Source organism: Oncorhynchus mykiss, chromosome 10 (genome assembly GCF_013265735.2).
Source record: "Oncorhynchus mykiss isolate Arlee chromosome 10, USDA_OmykA_1.1, whole genome shotgun sequence".
In the NCBI taxonomy this organism is placed as follows: domain Eukaryota; kingdom Metazoa; phylum Chordata; class Actinopteri; order Salmoniformes; family Salmonidae; genus Oncorhynchus; species Oncorhynchus mykiss.
In genome coordinates this window covers 49,084,749-49,104,386 of record NC_048574.1, presented here as the reverse complement: position 1 = coordinate 49,104,386, position 19,638 = coordinate 49,084,749, and the positions used below count along the sequence as shown (strand labels likewise).

General features: G+C 45.2%; 1 protein-coding gene across 2 annotated transcripts in view; it reads right to left on the bottom strand.

Moving 5' to 3' along the window:
* Positions 1–566: 566 nt before the first annotated feature.
* LOC110534177 (calcium/calmodulin-dependent protein kinase type II subunit alpha) overlaps positions 567–19,638 on the bottom strand; it is a 74,258-nt gene continuing 55,186 nt past the window's right edge. For both annotated transcript variants that reach the window (XM_036933294.1, XM_036933295.1), the window contains 4 exons: positions 10,661–10,736; positions 9,066–9,160; positions 2,876–3,104; positions 567–2,629 (listed from right to left, as the gene is read on the bottom strand). In XM_036933294.1, the coding sequence (XP_036789189.1) occupies positions 2,626–2,629; positions 2,876–3,104; positions 9,066–9,160; positions 10,661–10,736 (404 nt within the window). In that variant the 3' untranslated portion in view covers positions 567–2,625. The remainder of the gene's footprint in view (positions 2,630–2,875; positions 3,105–9,065; positions 9,161–10,660; positions 10,737–19,638) is intronic.

Sequence of the window (19,638 nt, the reverse complement as noted above, 5' to 3'; positions counted from 1 at the left end):
TGGATTACAGGTGGCATATCATGCTTTGATTAATGTTGTGCTTTGTTGAAAAACACCATTAAATACCGTTAATACAATCTGGACTAGTTCTGTGTTAGATGTGCAGTGCTATACACAACAAGGACTCCGTAGTCACTAATATACAAATGTAACAACAAGATGTTCTACTTTAAGGCGCTTCGTAAAAAAAAAAAAAAAAACATGAATCTAACTCTCAATACAGGAAGGAAACCAGATACTGTAGGCCTAAACATGAAAAGTGTAACTGGAGTGGTGGGTCTCATTTTCCATCTCTCAGAAGTGGTTTCATAAAACTGGCCCCGCTCAAAGCGTGGAGCGGTTTGAAAAGAAATGGCATCCTGCATTAAGGAAATAGGTCTCACTCAATCGCCTTAAAAGGTCAAAGTTTCAAAGAAAGGTTCAAGAAAGAAACATTATTCCACAGCAACAGGAATGTGTCTTGGGAATCAAATCAATTCCATCATTAAAATAATACTAATGATCGAAGGCCTATATATCACGTTACAAAAACTGGGACCACTCAAAACACTGTAAAAGACGGGCAATGCCTTTGACATTATAATATCCTTTTATTTACAGCCCCACATTCACAAGATATTATATAACGACGGCAAATTACTACTTTAGACCCTTTAGAAAATGTATTTTTCTAAACACACACACACGTCAACTTCGGTACGTTACAAACGTGCATGCCTCAAAAGAAAGTGTAACTTACCCAGAATAATAAAAAAAGCCGTGCTCTTATACAGTACGGTGCGAGGAGCGGAACAACCGCAACATCAGAGTTCAGTCTGATTGAAGTTCTAATGCCGTATTAAAGTGGCAGTAGGCCTGGCCATTATCACAATAAGACTAAACTACTGTATAAAACAAGTATACATTCTGTAGAATCAGTTCTAGAAAAGACACAGAGAATTTGGCAGTTGGGGTTCTTGGTGTATCCTTCTCTATCAAATATGTTGAGGAAAACATTTGCCATATTCAGCGGATTTGTTCACAAATTGCTTTGCAGTACAAAGTGGGATATTCATCTATAGTGAACTGCCAATGGTATACAACTTTGGAAGAAAAAAAAAGCTAAATCCCATTCGGGCAGTTTTTCACAGCACAATCAAACATTCTGTGAGGAATTCATTGTTAGCAGATAGGGAAACATATACTGTAGCTTATAGAGGTGATATCATTTTCAAATTTGTCCAGTATTTACATTCTTCTGACAGTAAAAAGATAAAACACCGGTAAAATCTCAGAGTACATCTGAAATGTCACATTTAACACATTTTGAGGACTACAAGCCCAAGCAGAGAGAACCAACGCTCATTTTACACTTGCATGCAATATAATGTGATGCTAACACTGGAGAGGAAAGAAACAGAAGGAATGGAACACATTGATAAAACAAAGTCACTTAATTAAAATCATTGCCATTTTAAAATCCACACCAAATCTTAAATCAGAACACTCTATTCAGTTCTTTTTTTTTTCTTTTTTTTTACAATCTGACTTATTGCAGAAAATCCTGGGGTAGTGTTAGTAGTCTTTTGCAAATGGCTTCTTACTTTGAACTGTAGTAGGCAGAATACTGTACTTTACACTATCTGTTGCAAGTAAGTTAAACTGCTCTAACAAGCAAGAGGGTTTGTATTGATAACACTAATAGGTAGGGAAGATCTGTACACCCACAGTCCTCATTGGAAAAACCTAAAGAGGTGTTTTAATATTACTTTCACCTACAGTACCCTACCCATGTTAAATATAGCTGTTTCTGTAGATATAAAGATGTATTTGTGTATAGTATTGAAGCCCAGAAATGGCAGTTTGTTGCCCTAGTCATATAATCACATGAGGTGAGTGGCTGTTCAGACCAGCGGTCCACCATTCAGTCATTTAAACCTGTGAGGGGAAAGTACGGTTTCCTCTGTTGTCTACGCTAAATGTGCTCGAGGCACCATGATCACGGGGTGGTGGATTATCAACTGTGGAATACACCAGAAGACCCATAATCAAAAGGAACATTTCACTGTCCGTGAATGCTTGCCCACTTCTCATAATCCAATCCATGTCAAATTAATCAAACATGTACAGTAGATATTTTGGTTCAGTGACACATGGTACATCGTCAATGTTTCTATCATGGCCTGCAAGTCCGGGTTCAGAGGATGGCGTGGCGGTGTGTAACGGTATGGTGTAAGTGCAACTGCATTGAAAAGGCCAAGTCACGTGTAAAAAAGAGATCTAGGCGGCGATTACGGCAAGTGCTTTAGAGATTCAACCCCCCTCGTACATCCATTTGTACTAATTGTGCCTCTGCCAATGAAACATGACAAGAAAAAATAAAGTCAGAGCAGAGACCGAATATAGTCCTGAAAGCATATATACATACATGAGAGCCTGACACGGTGTGACATTTATGCGATTGGCTTGTGACAGACAGCGTTGAGAGGAGTAATCTGATTTCAAGTAAAGAGATGAGATGCAGTGGGCTCGTGCTTCCTCAGGGCCGGTCGGTGGGCATCCCTCTGTGTCCCCATGCAGCCAGCTGGTCACCCACCTGTGTCACTCAGAGAGATGTCTCACTCAAACCCTCCCGCCCTCTGGAGCTCAGCTGGGCGCAGGGGAGGAGACAGAGAAACGGAAAGGTTCACTTTACCTCATTCAAGAGATGAAAAAGAAACACTGAAAACATGATGCAGTAGTCTGTGCCTGTCCAGCTAATGTATCTCTGGCATTGAGTAATAATAGGCCTGCATGCAATTGCAACAACTCCCACCAGATGGCAGGCCCTGATCTGAGATCTGTCTCCAGTATAGACAGTAGAAGAGCGGTGAGGAGACTCACCAGACTGACTTACTTGGTGATGGCGGAGGGTGATCCAGAGCGGTGGAAGTGGACTATCTGCCACTTGCCGTCGCGGCGGTGCCAGATGCGTGTCTCCTCCGACTGGGCGGTGCGGGGCATGCCGTTGGTGTCGATGTATTGGGTGATGCGGATGTAGGCGATGCAGGCAGCTTCCTCGCCGATCAGGTGGATGTGGGGGTTCAGGATGGTGGTGTGGACAGGCTTACTGTTCTTAGACCACACTGGGGTGAGGAGTAGCAAACAAATAAGACAATAGTCAGTCAATGAATAAGTCATTCTACAGGAATTTTCACTGTGGTTTATGACTAGGTATGCCATGTTCTCTCTCACTGATGATGTCACTTTTCCCTCATCAATGCTTTATGTAGTTCATATTTGAGTGGGTTCATTAATGTTATCATATCAGCATGTCTCTCTCAGCCTGCCACACTCTCATTATGTTTCTCTCCCTTTCTCTCCATTTCTCTCTTCCTCTTTCTCGCTCTGCCATTTTCCCAAATAGCCCAATCAAGCCCATTAGAGCCGTTTCCACTGCCTGGGAGAACAGTGGCTGATATGAGAGGATTAGAGCAGAGCAGGGTTGGTCCATTACTCACCACAAATGAGAAATCAGAGAGCAAATGAGCCAAAAGCGTGCTGTCTGCAGCCACGGCTGGACACAGCCCCTGCATCAGCTAATGAGCGCGATATTCACTTACAGAAACTGGCCCCAAGCTTCTGTTCTCCATAACTTCCTGTAATCCTGTAATTGTCGCCTTGGTAGTTTACTCCTGCATTGTTTTTATAAAAAATATATATTTCTTGGTCCTGCTTTAAATTACGTGCCGCTTATATAGTCTTCATAAACACTACGTCAACGTGTCAGAATTCACACGTTTATGTCATGCTCTATAAAGGGTTTATAAACGTGGCATAACTGTGTGACATGACCACCAATGTCAAATGTGACATAAACCTGTGTTTTATAAAGGGTGGGGGGGGGCATAAGCACTGCTTAATAAAGTCTTTATAAATCATATTAAATAGGCTTCAAAGTGTCATGCATCTAGGTAGAGCATTGCAATGCCAGGAAAGTGGGTTCTATTCCCAGGACCATCCATACGTAAAAATGTATGCATGCATGACTGTAAGTCGCTTTGGATAAAAGCATCTGGTAAATTGTATATATTATATTATATTATTCTAAAATATTTCTAGGATGGCCCAACCTCTTTCCCTCTTTAGTGCATAGCTAGTATTGGACACGACCTCAACTTTCTCCCAAAATGCAGTGCTGCAAGATGACACACGCTCTAAAGTGCAGTCATGCACAGCAAAAAACATTGGTAGGAATCCATTTGTATTTCAAAAATAATCTAATTCCATTTTTTTCCACAAATTTCATTTTCTCTGTTTTGTTTTTACAGGTTTTGGTTTCCCCCAGTTATTTCACACTTTTCAATAGAAAAACAAACTAAATTGGATTTTTCTGTGTTCACAACAATGCTTAAAACATCTTAAGCTGACAGTCCCCAAAATCGGGCACTGGATGTACTAAAAAATAGGTACAGTGTATTCATAAAGTATTCAGACCCCTTGACTTTTTCCACATTTTGTTACATTACAGTCTTATTCTAAAATGGATTAAATAAATGTTTTTCCTCATCAATCTACACACAATATCCCATAATGATGAAGCAAAACAGTTTTTAGAAATCTTTGCAAATGTATAAAAACAAAAAAAAATTCAATGAAATATCACATTTACATAATTATTAAGACTCTTTGCTATGAGTATTGAGCTCAGGTGCATCCTGTTTCCATTGATCATCCTTGAGATGCTTCTACAACTTGACTGGAGTCCACCTGTGGTAAATTCAATTGATTGGACATGATTTGGAAAGGCACACACCTGTCTATATAAAGGTCACACAGTTGACAGTGCATGTCAGAAAAAAAACAAGACACGAGGTCGAAGTAATTGTCCGAGACAGGATTGTGTCCAGGCACAGATCTGGGGAAGGGTACCAAAAAATGTCTGCAGCATTGAATGTCCATAAGAACACAGTATCCTCCATCATGGAAGAAGTTTGGAACCACCAAGACTCTTCCTATAGATGGCCTCCCAGCCAAACTGAACAATCGGGGGAGAAGGGCCTTGGTCAGGAAGGTGACCAAGAACCCGATGGTCACTCTGACAGAGCTCCAGAGTTCCTCTGGCGATGGGAGACAACCATCTCTGCAGCACTCCACCAATCAGGCCTTTATGATAAAGTGACCAGACGGAAGCCACTCTTGAGTAAAAGGCACATGACAGCCCGCTTGGAGTTTGCCGAGAGGCACCTAAAGACTCTCAGACCATGAGAAACAAGATGCTCTGGTCTGATGAGACCAGGATTGAACTCTTTGGCCTGAATGCCAAGCGTCACGTCTGAAGGAAACCTGGCACCATCCCTACGGGGAAGCATGATGGTGGCAGCATCATGCTGTGGGGATGTTTTTCAGCGGCAGGGGCTGGGAGATTGGTCAGGATTGAGGGAAATATGAATGGAGCAAAGTACAGAGAGATCCTTGATGAAAACCTGCTCCAGACCTCAGACTGGGGAGAAGGTTCATCTTCCAACAGGACAACGGCCATAAGCACACAGCCAAGACAACACAGTATTGGCTTTAAGATAAGTCTCTGAATGATCTTGAGTGGTCCAGCCAGAGCCCAGACTTGAACCCGATTGAACATATCTGGAGAGACCTGAAAATAGCTGTGCAGCGACGCTCCCCATCCAACCTGATTGACCTGATACAACCTGATAAGGGTGTTGTGTGCAGATTGATATATATATATATATATAATTTAATACATTTTAGAATAAAAAGTCAAGGGCTCTGAATACTTTCCGAATATGTTTGCATCCGAATACTGTATATGTTTACATTACTTATTTTATTGGTTTCCCACCGTTTTAGAAGTCAGAAGACATTACTAGGATGATGTCATCATCCCCAGTCGAATAAACCTGTATTTGCCTCTATCTACTGGTCAGCTGCATCATTACATCCATTTATATTACTTCACTGCAATGTTATGTCATGGGGGGGGGGGGGGGGGGGGGGTCCTTAGAAAAACATGAATCCAGCTGGACTGCATCAGGGCACAGACATGGCAAAGCAGTAGCGGAATTTGTCTACAGCAGGCGGATCTAAATACAAAAACGTTCATAGTTCTCCGATAAAGAATGCGACCTACACCCTTCCTTAAACCTAAAATATGTAAATAAGTCATTTTGTGGGGGAAGTCAAACATTTGTTTTTTTATGTCGGAGGCAGACACATTGCATATGCTCACAATGACAAAAATTGGGGCCCTTTAGTCCTTCTCCCCTTGTCTGTTTAATGTGAATTGAGACGTTCACAAATTTAACAGATTTTAACTATCACGAATGTCAGCCTTAATTAGCTCAACGTAATTTAAAGCAGGACCTCTTTGGGTGATAGCTATTCAAGTTTTGTCACGTATACCTCCGCTCCCCCTCTCTGGCGCTCGATGTCTCCGGTCTACTAACCACCGATCCTGGCAACCCATTATTACGCACACCTGGCAACCTTCATTACGCACACCTGTGCCTCCTCATTAGGCACACTTGGACTTCATCACTTTCCTGATTACTCACCGTTTATCTATCACTCCATTGTTAACACCCTTCAGGCAGTATTGTTTCTGTGTTCATATGCCACTCTTATTCGTCTATCCACTCTGTTCGTTCTTATTAAACTCACCTGCTTCCTGACTCCCTGCGTCTTCATTACAAGTGGAATACAGAAATCAAGTTTTTTTTTTTTTTTATCAACAATTTTGAATTGGTTTGGATATTTGACTACTTCTCCAATCAACTAGCTAGCTGTTTTGATTTGAAATACCAGCCTAGATCTTCCTATATCATCTCATTGCCCGTAGCCAAAGACCGTTTTCATTCTTCGGAATGGTTGCTTCAACTGCTGGATGTTTTTTTCAAACAGAGGACTTTTAGTTGCTTTTTTGCTGCTTTGATGTGCTTCTCACCTGTGGTAACCATGGAAACCAAAGATGCAACTAGACACCGGTACACACGGGAGAGCCTGCTTCTTCTAAGACATCCATTCTAGTCTCCACCAGGGCTGGATTGTCACGCCCTGATCTGTTTCACCTGTCCTTGTTATCGTCTCCACCTCCTCCAGGTGTCGCTTGTTTTCCCCAGTGTATTTTTCCCTGTGTTTCCTGTCTCTCTGTGCCAGTTCGTATTGTATGTTTTCAAGTTAACCAGCGTGTTTTCCCGTGCTCCTGTTTTCTAACCCCTTTTTCTAGTCTTCCCGGTTTTGACCCTTGCCTGTTTTTTCTGGATTCCGTACCCGCCTGCCTGACCCTTCTGCCTGCCCTGACATCGAGCCTGTCTGCCACTCTGTACCTCTTGGACTCAGAATCTGGGTTTGACCTTTTGCCTGTCCACCACCATTCTCTTGCCTACTCCTTTTGGATTAATAAACATTAAGACTCCAACCATCTGCCTCCTGTATCTGCATCTGGGTCTGCCTTGTGCCCTTATATAGAAGGGATGATGGACATAGTCAAGCCACACCCGCAAGCCCATGTTTGGATAGGAAAGCCCAGGAGGTGAGAGAGAAGAGGGGGAGTGAGGCAGAGGCTAAGGAGACTGGCGGCGACTCCAGGCGGAGGTGGTGGTCGCTCCACCATCCGAGGCAGAGGCCCAACGCTGGGTGAAGATGGACTGTGTTGAACCCATTGTGGGAGAGTGGACAAAGGACCAATCAATTGAGAACTCAACCAAGTGCCCCAAACGGATCTTCCTGAGGTGGACTCATTCAAGCCCCTCGCCTCCAGAGGCATTGTTGACATCTTAATGTACGTAGTCTACTGCCAAAAATACACGAGATTCTGGATTGGATAACATCCCAGCTAGATTCTTGAGTGATGCTGCTGATCACATTGGCCCTTATGTAACCCTCAGAATCAAGAGGTGAAAACTCCTCCTCAACTTCTCTGTCAAGTGTAATGGTGTAGCGGTGAAGGGGAAAAAAATGCTCCGTTACAAACTTGGTGTGTGAACTGGACCCAACACATGACAGGTGAACTCATGGCTCTGAAGGTCATTGGGAAGGTTCACTCCATGACAACGTTCCTGGCAAGGGTAGCCAAGTTCCTGGATACAGAGTCTATGAGGACCCTGGCAACATCTCTGATACATTGCCACTAGGACGATGCATGTATCTCATGATTCAGTGGCATAAAAAAAAAATGTACGTCCGAAAACAAAATTACACTCCAAGCTCAGCCATAGGACGCACATTTCAGGGGACTGAGCGGTTGATTTGGTGGTGCAGATCAAACTGTTGATGTTTTTAAAAAAGTTATAAATTATCTTTCCCCCAGTTACCTGTCTGGTTATGTTCATTTCATTAGAGACTCTCATAGCCATCACACCAGAGCCAGTTGGCAATATCAGACCGCTGTGCTATAGACGCATGGCTGGAAAAAAGCTATTTCCATTACACTGGTGCAGAGGAATGGAATGGTGTACCAAACCATATAAAATACATCCCTACACTAGGGAATTTAAAAATAAACCATAAGAAATGGTTTATGGGCAAAATGCTTTCAAACGGCACAGGCTTAGAGAAAGTATCATTGTTTAATGAATGTTACCTGGTAATCAATTAGATTTTATTTTCAAGGTTTCCTCCTTATTGATGAGATGTATTTGAGATGTGCTTTGTTTTCATGTTATAATCTTGGGTATATTTTGTTTTCGTGTATTTTCATGAAGCATTTTGTGGTTCTATTGTGTTTATAATAAAAAATAATAAAACATCTTAACCACATCTAAGGAAATATAAATTACATTGTGTCACTTATTATGGATACTGTTAGCTAGAGCTTATTGGCACAAAGGGACTATTAAAGCGCATTCCAAAGATATATTATACTAAAGTGTCACTTTCTCCCTCACTGGGACAATAAATGGATTGTTACTGCTGTATAGCAAGAGGTTTATAGTCATCCTGTGTACAGCCCTGGGATTTGATTACATATCCTCTGAAATTCAACACAGTTGTCCTATAGCGTGAACCTGTCTGTGTGTGATGTAAAACGTATATTTGTCATTTCAAAAGACATATAGTAGGAGTGAAGGCAGAGGAAGGGAGCAGCTCACAGTTCTCAAAGTAAAAGCGGTGGAAGTCCAGGCCCTCCACTAGGTTACCCAGAGCCTCTGGCTCAAACGCTGTCACGCTGGGGTCACACATCTTCCTACAGGAGAGAGAGAGAGAGAGAGAGAGAGAGAGAGAGAGAGAGAGAGAGGAGAGAGAGAGAGAGAGAGAGAGAGAGAGAGAGAGAGAGAGAGGAGAGAGAGAGAGAGAGGAGAGAGGGAGAGAGAGAGAGTGAAGAAAAAAAATAAAGAGAGACAGAAGCAGACAGAGTCAGGGATACAGACAGACAGAGTCAGAGACAGTAAGACAACTGGGGAGAAATAGAGCCAAGGTTATCTTCTGTTCTACTCTTTGAAGTGCTTCAGTGAAGCGGTGAGACTGACCCTTATAGACCCAGTCAGAGCTGCTTTTGCAGTATTTGGGGCATGTGACTCACTCAACACAGTGTTTTCCGTGTCCATGGCAGATCGCTGCATGGTTGTAAAAGAGTTGAGCATGCAGGCAGAAGATTCTTTCCAGGCCTTGGTAATTGGCAGACAGCGCTACCATGACTGTGAACCTCTAACAACCACCTCTAAAAAAATCCCCTCCTGGCCTGGATGGGAATTTTATACACTTGGTTTTGAACAGGTGCTCCGATGACCCCCTGGCCGCAAGTTGTGACAGACATGCGAGGGACAGACTGGGGGTTTGCTACTCTCCTCAGAATGCCAACTTTGGAGAAAAACCTGCTGCTGAAGAAATCTATATCTGGCACTGTGCAGTGGGCTGGGGGAGAGTCACACTACTCAAGCACTTCAAGATGGGATATTGAATTGATCACTTTTACCATTTACACAGTTCAAGAGCTGCATATAATGAAATAAAACGTTATTCATACGGTTTGCATAGAATATATTACCATGCAGCATACGTGCAACATTCTGGAGCAAATTATTGACATGCACAAGCTATTCTTGACCAAAGGATCAGCTTGTTAAGCCTTCAAATAGCCTCGATTGGTCAGGCAGACATTTTTCTACCCTCCTTTATCAGAGGTAATTAGTTCCAGACACATGCACTGAGACTGATGTTCTCTCTAAATCAGTAAGGACATAGACCTAAGGAGTTCTCCCCTCACAACCACCTTAATGCCATCTTAGATTAACGTCTAAAGCCAAACCCGGAGTTATCAATTGCACTGTCACAATTGAGCTCATCAGACTCTATCAGTGGAATTGCATTGAAACAGATGTCACTAACATTTGTTTCTATTCCATCTATGTTACTTATATGCACTCTTAGAGGGGGGGAAAAGGAGGTTATCTATAACCTAAAGGGTTTCTTCGACTGTCCCCATAGGAGAAACCTTTGAAGAACCCTTTTTGGTTCCAGGTAGAACCTTTTTGGGCTCCAGGTAGAACTCTTTCCACAGAAGGTTCTACATGGAACCCAAAATGGTTTTATCTGGATCCAAAACGGGTTCTATCTGGAACCAAAAGGGGCTATTCTGTGGGAATTGCAGAAGAACCCTTTTGGAACCCTTTTTTATCTGTGAGTGTACAGCAGTAGAGTGGGTGAACAGCAATGGGAAGGTACAGTACACGATTTGTTTACTTACGTATAGCTCTCGAAGTCTCCATTGCTGATGGCTTCTATAAGTTGCTCTGTCACCTTAATGATCTCCTGTTTCCTCACTGTGAAACACAGAGACACAGCTCAGACACACAGCTCAAGCACACAGCTCAAACACACAGCACAAACGTACAGCCCTGCACTGAAACTACTTGACAACAACCACCATGATGAATGGGACTGCAGTAAAATTCATTATTTTCCAATATGCCTGGCACTGGAAGAAATAAATGAGATCCCTCCTTCGTAAAGCCCTGGGACTTGATTATATATCCTCTAAAATTCAAGACTGTGAGGTACCATTTCAAAGATACATTATAAAGTAGGAGTAATTTGTGTGTGTGTGTGTATGCGTTTGTGCGTGCATGCGTTTGTACATGCATGTGTGTGTCCACGTGTGTGACCGCGTGTGTGTGCGTACTTTGTACATGCATGTGTGTGGACTTGTGTCCGTGTGTGTGTCCGTGTGTGCTGCCTACTGCCTCCGAGTGCTTTACTGCGTGTGAAGGGGATGTTCTCTGCCCACATGGAGAGCTGCTTGTGCCGAGAGAGCTTTTACTCCCACCAGCTCTGGGTCGCAGCTCAGAGTTGGGAAAGCAAGGTCGCGCCTTGCATATGGCAAAGAGGGGTCGCTCACAGGGGTGACATCCTCGCAGTTTGACCTCCTAACTCACTTTTCCTTTTCTGTAAATACAGAACTGATAGAATTATAATTTTCTCTCTATCCTTCCTTCAGCCCCCCCTCCCCGAGCACCTCCTCCAACCACTGCAGAGAACACAGTTCTATCTCTCGTCCCGCCCACTCCACCCACACAGTTGCTCTGCATCACCCGGATTGCAGTTCTGCCACATGGATCTCACTCCTCCCTGGAGAAATCACAATGCAATTTTCTGGAACTACTTCCGGAAGGAGATAAGGTGTTGAAATGCACACATTTGTTTCCCCCCCAAAAATCGACGAGCCTCTCCTAGTCAAAGAGGAGCCTTAACTCACAGGCCCTTCTCTTCGAACACTCTTAAAAATAGAGGTGCAAGTTGGGATCCAAATAAGGTTATTGAGAGCGAGGCTAGAAGGGAACCGTTTTAGGGTCTCTGAAGAATCATGAATGGGATGGTTCTTTGAAGAACCGTTCAGAAATCCAAAACCAGAAACATTTCAGCCCTCCAGGAGTGGAATTGAATAGCCCTGCTAACGCCTTATTTGCATATTTCCCAGGGTGCCTTTAGAGTGAATTTTAGAGTAACCAGTACCACACGTCTATTTTTGCTAGTGACAGAGACATGGTTGTTGCATTCATTCATTTTCAGTCCTGTGGCCCTCACCAAGTAAGATCCTAAGTGAATATGTTGTCATCAAAATGGTATTATTCAAGACAATACATATTTCATAAGGCCTTCCTTTGAGGGCCTAGTTATACCCTAATACAGTTGCCTGAAACTCATAGTTTACAAGCCACATCAGGCCTGCAAGTCACATTATGCTGGCCAGAGTGGGGATATCCAACATTTCAATTTTTTATTACACCACAACCTGAATTCAGAATGACTGCCAGGGTTTGGTAGAATAATGTGTGAGACAACCTTAAACATCTAAAGTGGAACAATCATATCAGGTGTGATAAATCCAAGTAACAGATTGGAATATTTTTTAAATATGTATGTTATTTATATTTGAGTAGCCTAAGATGAATGAATCAATCAATGTGCATGCAAAAACACTAAAACAACAAACAATTACAAAGAAATCTGCCAGCAAAAGAGCATGCTGGGAAATATGACGATAGACATGGTTTTGGTTCAACTCTGGTCATAGAGAGCAATAGTAATGGTGTTTTTTATAGGCATTAACTCTGTCATGGCTTGTTGAACAAAGGCAATGGTAAAGTTAATTGAGTTTTTTAAGGGTTTTGGTTAAATGTCGAAAATAAGATCTGTGGTAAACACAGGTTTAGGAGAGTTTAAATGTTCTGTTCTATTAAATAATCTTAATCTGCTAAAGTCACTTTTTGTACATTTTGAAGCATTTCTGTCATTTTAAAACACATAAACGCTTCATAATTCATAACGGTCATGTTAACTGACTGATATTATCTCATAGAACAAAACGTATAAGAACTCCAAAACCTGTGTTAACCTCAGACCTTATTTTTGCCGTTTACCCCAAAACCTTTTTCTTTCGCCATTCATTTTCCCCATAGGAATGGCTGAACGAGGTAACTCATTTCCGGTTTTTAGGACTACAAACTGGCAAGCTCTATTAACACCAACACTGTGGTTATTTTACACCTCTGAATCAACATATACAGTGGGGAGAACAAGTATTTGATACACTGCCGATTTTGTAGGTTTTCCTATTTACAAAGCATGTATAGGTCTGTAATTTTTATCATAGGTACACTTCAACTGTGAGAGACAGAATCTAAAACAAAATTCCAGAAAATCACATTGTATGAATTTTTAAGTAATTAATTTGCATTTTATTGCATGACATAACTATTTGATACATCAGAAAAGCAGAACGTAATATTTGGTACAGAAACCTTTGTTTGCAATTACAGAGATCATATGTCATGTACTGTCATGTTGTCTTGTCTCTGTCCTTTCCCTTCACCCTGTCTCCCTCTGCTGGTCGTGTTAGGTTACCTTTTCTCCCCCGCTTTCCCCCAGCTGTCCCTTGTCTCCTCTAACTACCCATTCACCCCGTTCCCCACCTGTTCCCTTTTTCCCTCTGATTAGGTCCCTATATCTCTCTCTGTTTCTGCTCCTGTCCTTGTCGGATTCTTGTTTGTTTGTGTCATTCATGCCTGAACCAGACTGCCGTCATGTTTGCTGTAACCTTGTCCTGTCCTGTCGGAATCTGCCGGTCCATCTGAGCCTACCTATGTTTGGTAATTAAAGAAGCTCTGTTTAAGTTGATTCGCTTTTGGGTCCTCATTCACGCACCGTAACAGAAGAATCCGACCAAGAATGGACCCAGCGACTTCGGATCCTCTCCACTCAGCCGTCGAGATCCAGGGAGCGATGCTAGGCAGACACAAGCAGGAATTGTCTGCTGCTCGACATGCCGTTGAGACCCTGGCCACCCAAGTCTCCAACCTCATAGAACAGGTTCACCATCTCCGCCTCGATCCACCGGCCACTTCCAGGGCTTTCGAATCTCCGGAGCCCAGAATCAATAACCCGCCGTGTTACTCTGGGGAGCCCACTGAATGCCGCTCGTTCCTCACCCAGTGTGATATTGTGTTTTCTCTCCAGCCCAACACTTACTCCAGGAGCACTGCTCGTGTCGCCTACGTCATATCTCTCCTTATTGGACGGGCTCGTGAGTGGGGCACGGCAATCTGGGAGGCAAGGGCTGAGTGTACTAACCAGTATCAAGACTTTAAGGAGGAGATGATACGGGTTTTTGATCGATCTGTTTTTGGGGAGGAGGCTTCCAGGGCCCTGTCTTCCCTATGTCAAGGCAATCGATCCATAACAGACTACTCTATTGAGTTTCGCACTCTTGCTGTCTCCAGTGGCTGGAACGAGCCGGCCTTGCTCGCTCGTCTTCTGGAGGGTTTCCGCGCAGAGGTAAAGGATGAGATTCTCTCCCGGGAGGTTCCTTCCAGCGTGGATTCCTTGATTGAACTCGCTATTCGCATTGAGCGACGGGTTGATCTTCGTCACCGAGCTCGTGGAAAGGAGCTCGCGCTCTCCGTCGCCTCCCTCTCCGCATCACTACCATCTTCCTCTGCCGGCTCGGGTGCTGAGCCCATGCAGCTGGGAGGTATCCGCATCTCGACTAAGGAGAGGGAACGGAGAATCACCAACCGCCTCTGTCTCTATTGCGGTTCCGCTGGTCATTTTGTCACTTCATGTCCAGTAAAAGGCCAGAGCTCGTCAGTAAGCGGAGGGCTACTGGTGAGCGCTACTACTCCTGTCTCTCCTTCAAGATCCTGCACTACCTTGTCGGTCCATCTACGCTGGACCGGTTCGTCAGCTTCCTGCAGTGCCTTAATAGACTCTGGGGCGGAGGGCTGTTTTATGGACGAGACCTGGGCTCGGGAACATGACATTCCTCTCAGACAGTTAAAGGAGCCCACGGCCTTGTTCGCCCTGGATGGTAGTCCTCTCCCCAGGATTCAGCGTGAGACGCTACCTTTAACCCTCACTGTTTCTGGTAATCATAGTGAAACCATTTCTTTTTTAATTTTTCGTTCACCTTTTACACCTGTTGTTTTGGGCCATCCCTGGCTAGTTTGTCATAATCCTTCCATTAATTGGTCTAGTAATTCTATCCTCTCCTGGAACGTCTCTTGTCATGTGAAATGTTTAATGTCTGCTATCCCTCCTGTTTCCTCTGTCTCTTCTTCACAGGAGGAGCCTGGTGATTTGACAGGGGTGCCGGAGGAATATCACGATCTGCGCACGGTGTTCAGTCGGTCCAGGGCCACCTCTCTTCCTCCACACCGGTCGTATGATTGTAGTATTGATCTCCTTCCGGGAACCACCCCCCCCCGGGGTAGACTATACTCTCTGTCGGCTCCCGAACGTAAGGCTCTCGAAGATTATTTGTCTGTAGCTCTTGACGCCGGTACCATAGTCCCCTCCTCCTCTCCCGCCGGAGCGGGGTTTTTTTTTGTCAAGAAGAAGGACGGGTCTCTGCGCCCCTGCATAGATTATCGAGGGCTGAATGACATAACAGTGAAGAATCGTTATCCGCTTCCTCTTATGTCTTCAGCCTTCGAGATCCTGCAGGGAGCCAGGTTTTTCACTAAGTTGGACCTTCGTAACGCTTACCATCTCGTGCGCATCAGGGAGGGGGACGAGTGGAAGACGGCGTTTAACACTCCGTTAGGGCACTTTGAATACCGGGTTCTTCCTTTCGGCCTCGCTAACGCTCCAGCTGTCTTTCAGGCATTAGTCAATGATGTCCTGAGAGACATGCTGAACATCTTTGTTTTCGTTTACCTTGACGATATCCTGATTTTTTCACCGTCACTCCAGATTCATGTTCAGCACGTTCGACGTGTCCTCCAGCGCCTTTTAGAGAATTGTCTTTTTGTGAAGGCTGAGAAGTGCACTTTTCATGCCTCCTCCGTCACATTTCTCGGTTCTGTTATTTCCGCTGAAGGCATTAAGATGGATCCCGCTAAGGTCCAAGCTGTCATTGATTGGCCCGTCCCTAAGTCACGCGTCGAGCTGCAGCGCTTTCTCGGCTTCGCGAACTTCTATCGTCGTTTCATCCGTAATTTCGGTCAGGTGGCAGCTCCTCTCACAGCCCTTACTTCTGTCAAGACGTGCTTTAAGTGGTCCGTTTCCGCCCAGGGAGCTTTTGATCTCCTCAAGAATCGTTTTACATCCGCTCCTATCCTTGTTACACCTGACGTCTCTAGACAGTTCGTTGTCGAGGTTGACGCGTCAGAGGTGGGAGTGGGAGCCATCCTTTCTCAGCGCTCCCTCTCTGACGACAAGGTCCACCCATGCGCGTATTTTTCTCATCGCCTGTCGCCGTCGGAACGTAACTATGATGTGGGTAACCGCGAACTGCTCGCCATCCGGTTAGCCCTAGGCGAATGGCGACAGTGGTTGGAGGGGGCGACCGTTCCTTTTGTCGTTTGGACTGACCATAGGAACCTTGAGTACATCCGTTCTGCCAAACGACTTAATGCGCGTCAGGCGCGTTGGGCGCTGTTTTTCGCTCGTTTCGAGTTCGTGATTTCTTATCGTCCGGGCTCTAAGAACACCAAGCCTGATGCTTTGTCTCGTCTCTTCAGTTCTTCAGTAGCCTCCACTGACCCCGAGGGGATTCTCCCTGAGGGGCGTGTTGTCGGGTTGACTGTCTGGGGAATTGAGAGGCAGGTAAAGCAAGCACTCACTCAAACTCCGTCGCCGCGCGCTTGTCCTAGGAACCTTCTTTTCGTTCCCGTTCCTACTCGTCTGGCCGTTCTTCAGTGGGCTCACTCTGCCAAGTTAGCCGGCCACCCTGGCGTTCGGGGTACGCTTGCTTCCATTCGCCAGCGTTTCTGGTGGCCCACCCGGGAGCATGACACGCGTCGTTTCGTGGCTGCTTGTTCGGTCTGCGCGCAGACTAAGTCCGGTAACTCTCCTCCTGCCGGCCGTCTCAGGCCGCTTCCTATTCCCTCTCGACCGTGGTCTCACATCGCCTTAGATTTTGTCACCGGACTGCCTTCGTCAGCGGGGAAGACTGTTATTCTTACGGTTGTCGATAGGTTCTCTAAGGCGGCTCATTTCATTCCCCTTGCTAAGCTTCCTTCTGCTAAAGAGACGGCACAAATCATCATCGAGAATGTTTTCAGAATTCATGGCCTTCCGTCAGACGTCGTTTCGGACAGAGGTCCGCAATTCACGTCTCAATTTTGGAGGGAGTTTTGCCGTTTGATTGGGGCTTCCGTCAGTCTCTCTTCCGGCTTTCACCCCCAGTCTAACGGTCAAGCAGAACGGGCCAATCAGACTATTGGTCGCATCTTACGCAGTCTTTCTTTTCGCAACCCTGCGTCTTGGTCAGAACAGCTCCCCTGGGCAGAATACGCCCACAACTCGCTTCCTTCGTCTGCGACCGGGCTATCTCCTTTTCAGAGTAGCCTCGGGTACCAGCCTCCGTTGTTCTCATCTCAGTTCGCCGAGTCCAGCGTCCCCTCCGCTCAGGCTTTTGTCCAACGTTGCGAGCGCACCTGGAAGAGGGTCAGGTCTGCACTTTGCCGTTATAGGGCGCAGACTGTGAGAGCTGCTAATAAGCGTAGAACGAAGAGCCCTAGATATTGTCGCGGTCAGAGAGTTTGGCTCTCCACTCAGAACCTTCCCCTTAAGACGGCTTCTCGCAAGTTGACCCCGCGGTTCATTGGTCCATTCCGTATCTCTCAGGTCATTAATCCTGTCGCAGTGCGACTTCTTCTTCCGCGATATCTTCGTCGCGTCCACCCGGTCTTCCATGTCTCCTGTGTTAAGCCCGTTCTTCGCGCCCCCGCTCGTCTTCCCCCCCCCCCCCCCCATCCTTGTCGAGGGCGCACCTATCTACAGGGTCCGTAAAATCTTGGACATGCGTCCTCGGGGCCGTGGTCATCAGTACCTAGTTGACTGGGAGGGGTACGGTCCTGAGGAGAGGAGTTGGGTTCCCTCTCGGGACGTGCTGGACCGTGCGCTGATTGATGATTTCCTCCGTTGCCGCCAGGTTTCCTCCTCGAGTGCGCCAGGAGGCGCTCGGTGAGTGGGGGGGTACTGTCATGTACTGTCATGTTGTCTTGTCTCTGTCCTTTCCCTTCACCCTGTCTCCCTCTGCTGGTCGTGTTAGGTTACCTTTTCTCCCCCGCTTTCCCCCAGCTGTCCCTTGTCTCCTCTAACTACCCATTCACCCCGTTCCCCACCTGTTCCCTTTTTCCCTCTGATTAGGTCCCTATATCTCTCTCTGTTTCTGCTCCTGTCCTTGTCGGATTCTTGTTTGTTTGTGTCATTCATGCCTGAACCAGACTGCCGTCATGTTTGCTGTAACCTTGTCCTGTCCTGTCGGAATCTGCCGGTCCATCTGAGCCTACCTATGTTTGGTAATTAAAGAAGCTCTGTTTAAGTTGATTCGCTTTTGGGTCCTCATTCACGCACCGTAACATCATAGGTTTCCTGTAGTTCTTGACCAGGTTTGCACACACTGCAGCAGGGATTTTGGCCCACTCCTCCATACAGACATTCTCCAGATCCTTCAGGTTTCGGGGCTGTCGCTGGGCAATACAGACTTTCAGCTCCCTCCAAAGACTTTCTATTGGGTTCAGGTCTGGAGACTGGCTAGGCCACTCCAGGACCTTGAGATGCTTCTTACGGAGCCACTCCTTAGTTGCCCTGGCTGTGTGTTTCGGGTCGTTGTCATGCTGGAAGACCCAGCCACGACCCATCTTCAATGCTCTTACTGAGGGAATGAGGTTGTTGGCCAAGATCTCACGATACATGGCCCCATCCATCCTCCCCTCATTACGGTGCAGTCGTCCTGTCCCCTTTGCAGAAAAGCATCCCCAAAGAATGATGTTTCCACCTCCATGCTTCACGGTTGGGATGGTGTTCTTGGGGTTGTACTCATCCTTCTTCTTCCTCCAAACACGGCGAGTGGAGTTTAGACCAAAAAGCAATCTTTTTGTCTCATCAGACCACATGACCTTCTCCCATTTATCCTCTGGATCATCCAGATGGTCATTGTTAAACTTCAGACGGGCCTGGACATGCGCTGGCTTGAGCAGGGGGACCTTGCGTGCCCCAGAACAAGGGTGATTGACCGTCATCTTGAACTTCTTCCATTTTCTAATAATTGCGCCAACAGTTGTTGCCTTCTCACCAAGCTGCTTGCCTATTGTCCTGTAGCCCATCCCAGCCTTGTGCAGGTCTACAATTTTATCCCTGTTGTCCTTACACAGCTCTCTAGTCTTGGCCATTGTGGAGAGGTTGGAGTCTGTTTGATTGAGTGTGTGGACAGGTGTCTTTTATACAGGTAACGAGTTCAAACAGGTGCAGTTAATACAGGTAATGAGTGGAGAACAGGAGGGCTTCTTAAAGAAAAACGAACAGGTCTGTGAGAGACGGAATTCTCACTCGTTGGTAGGTGATCAAATACTTATGTCATGCAATGAAATGCAAATGAATTACTTAAAAATCATACAATGTGATTTTCTGTATTTTTGTGTTAGATTCAGTCTCTCACAGTTGAAGTGTACCTATGATAAAAATGACAGACCTCCACATGCTTTGTAAGTAGGAAAACCTGCAAAATCAGCAGTGTATCAAATACTTGTTCTCCCCATTGTATTTAAAATAGTATTTTTTTTTAAAAATTATTCTGCAGAACCGAAGATGCCATGTCAGGAACCCCACAATTAACTCAAAGGTTCTTTATCAGGCAATAGTTCTCCAGGGAACATTAAGAGCTGAGAAAGAACCACTGAATAACTTGTATTCATTGTTCAGTGTAGTTGGTAAGAGATA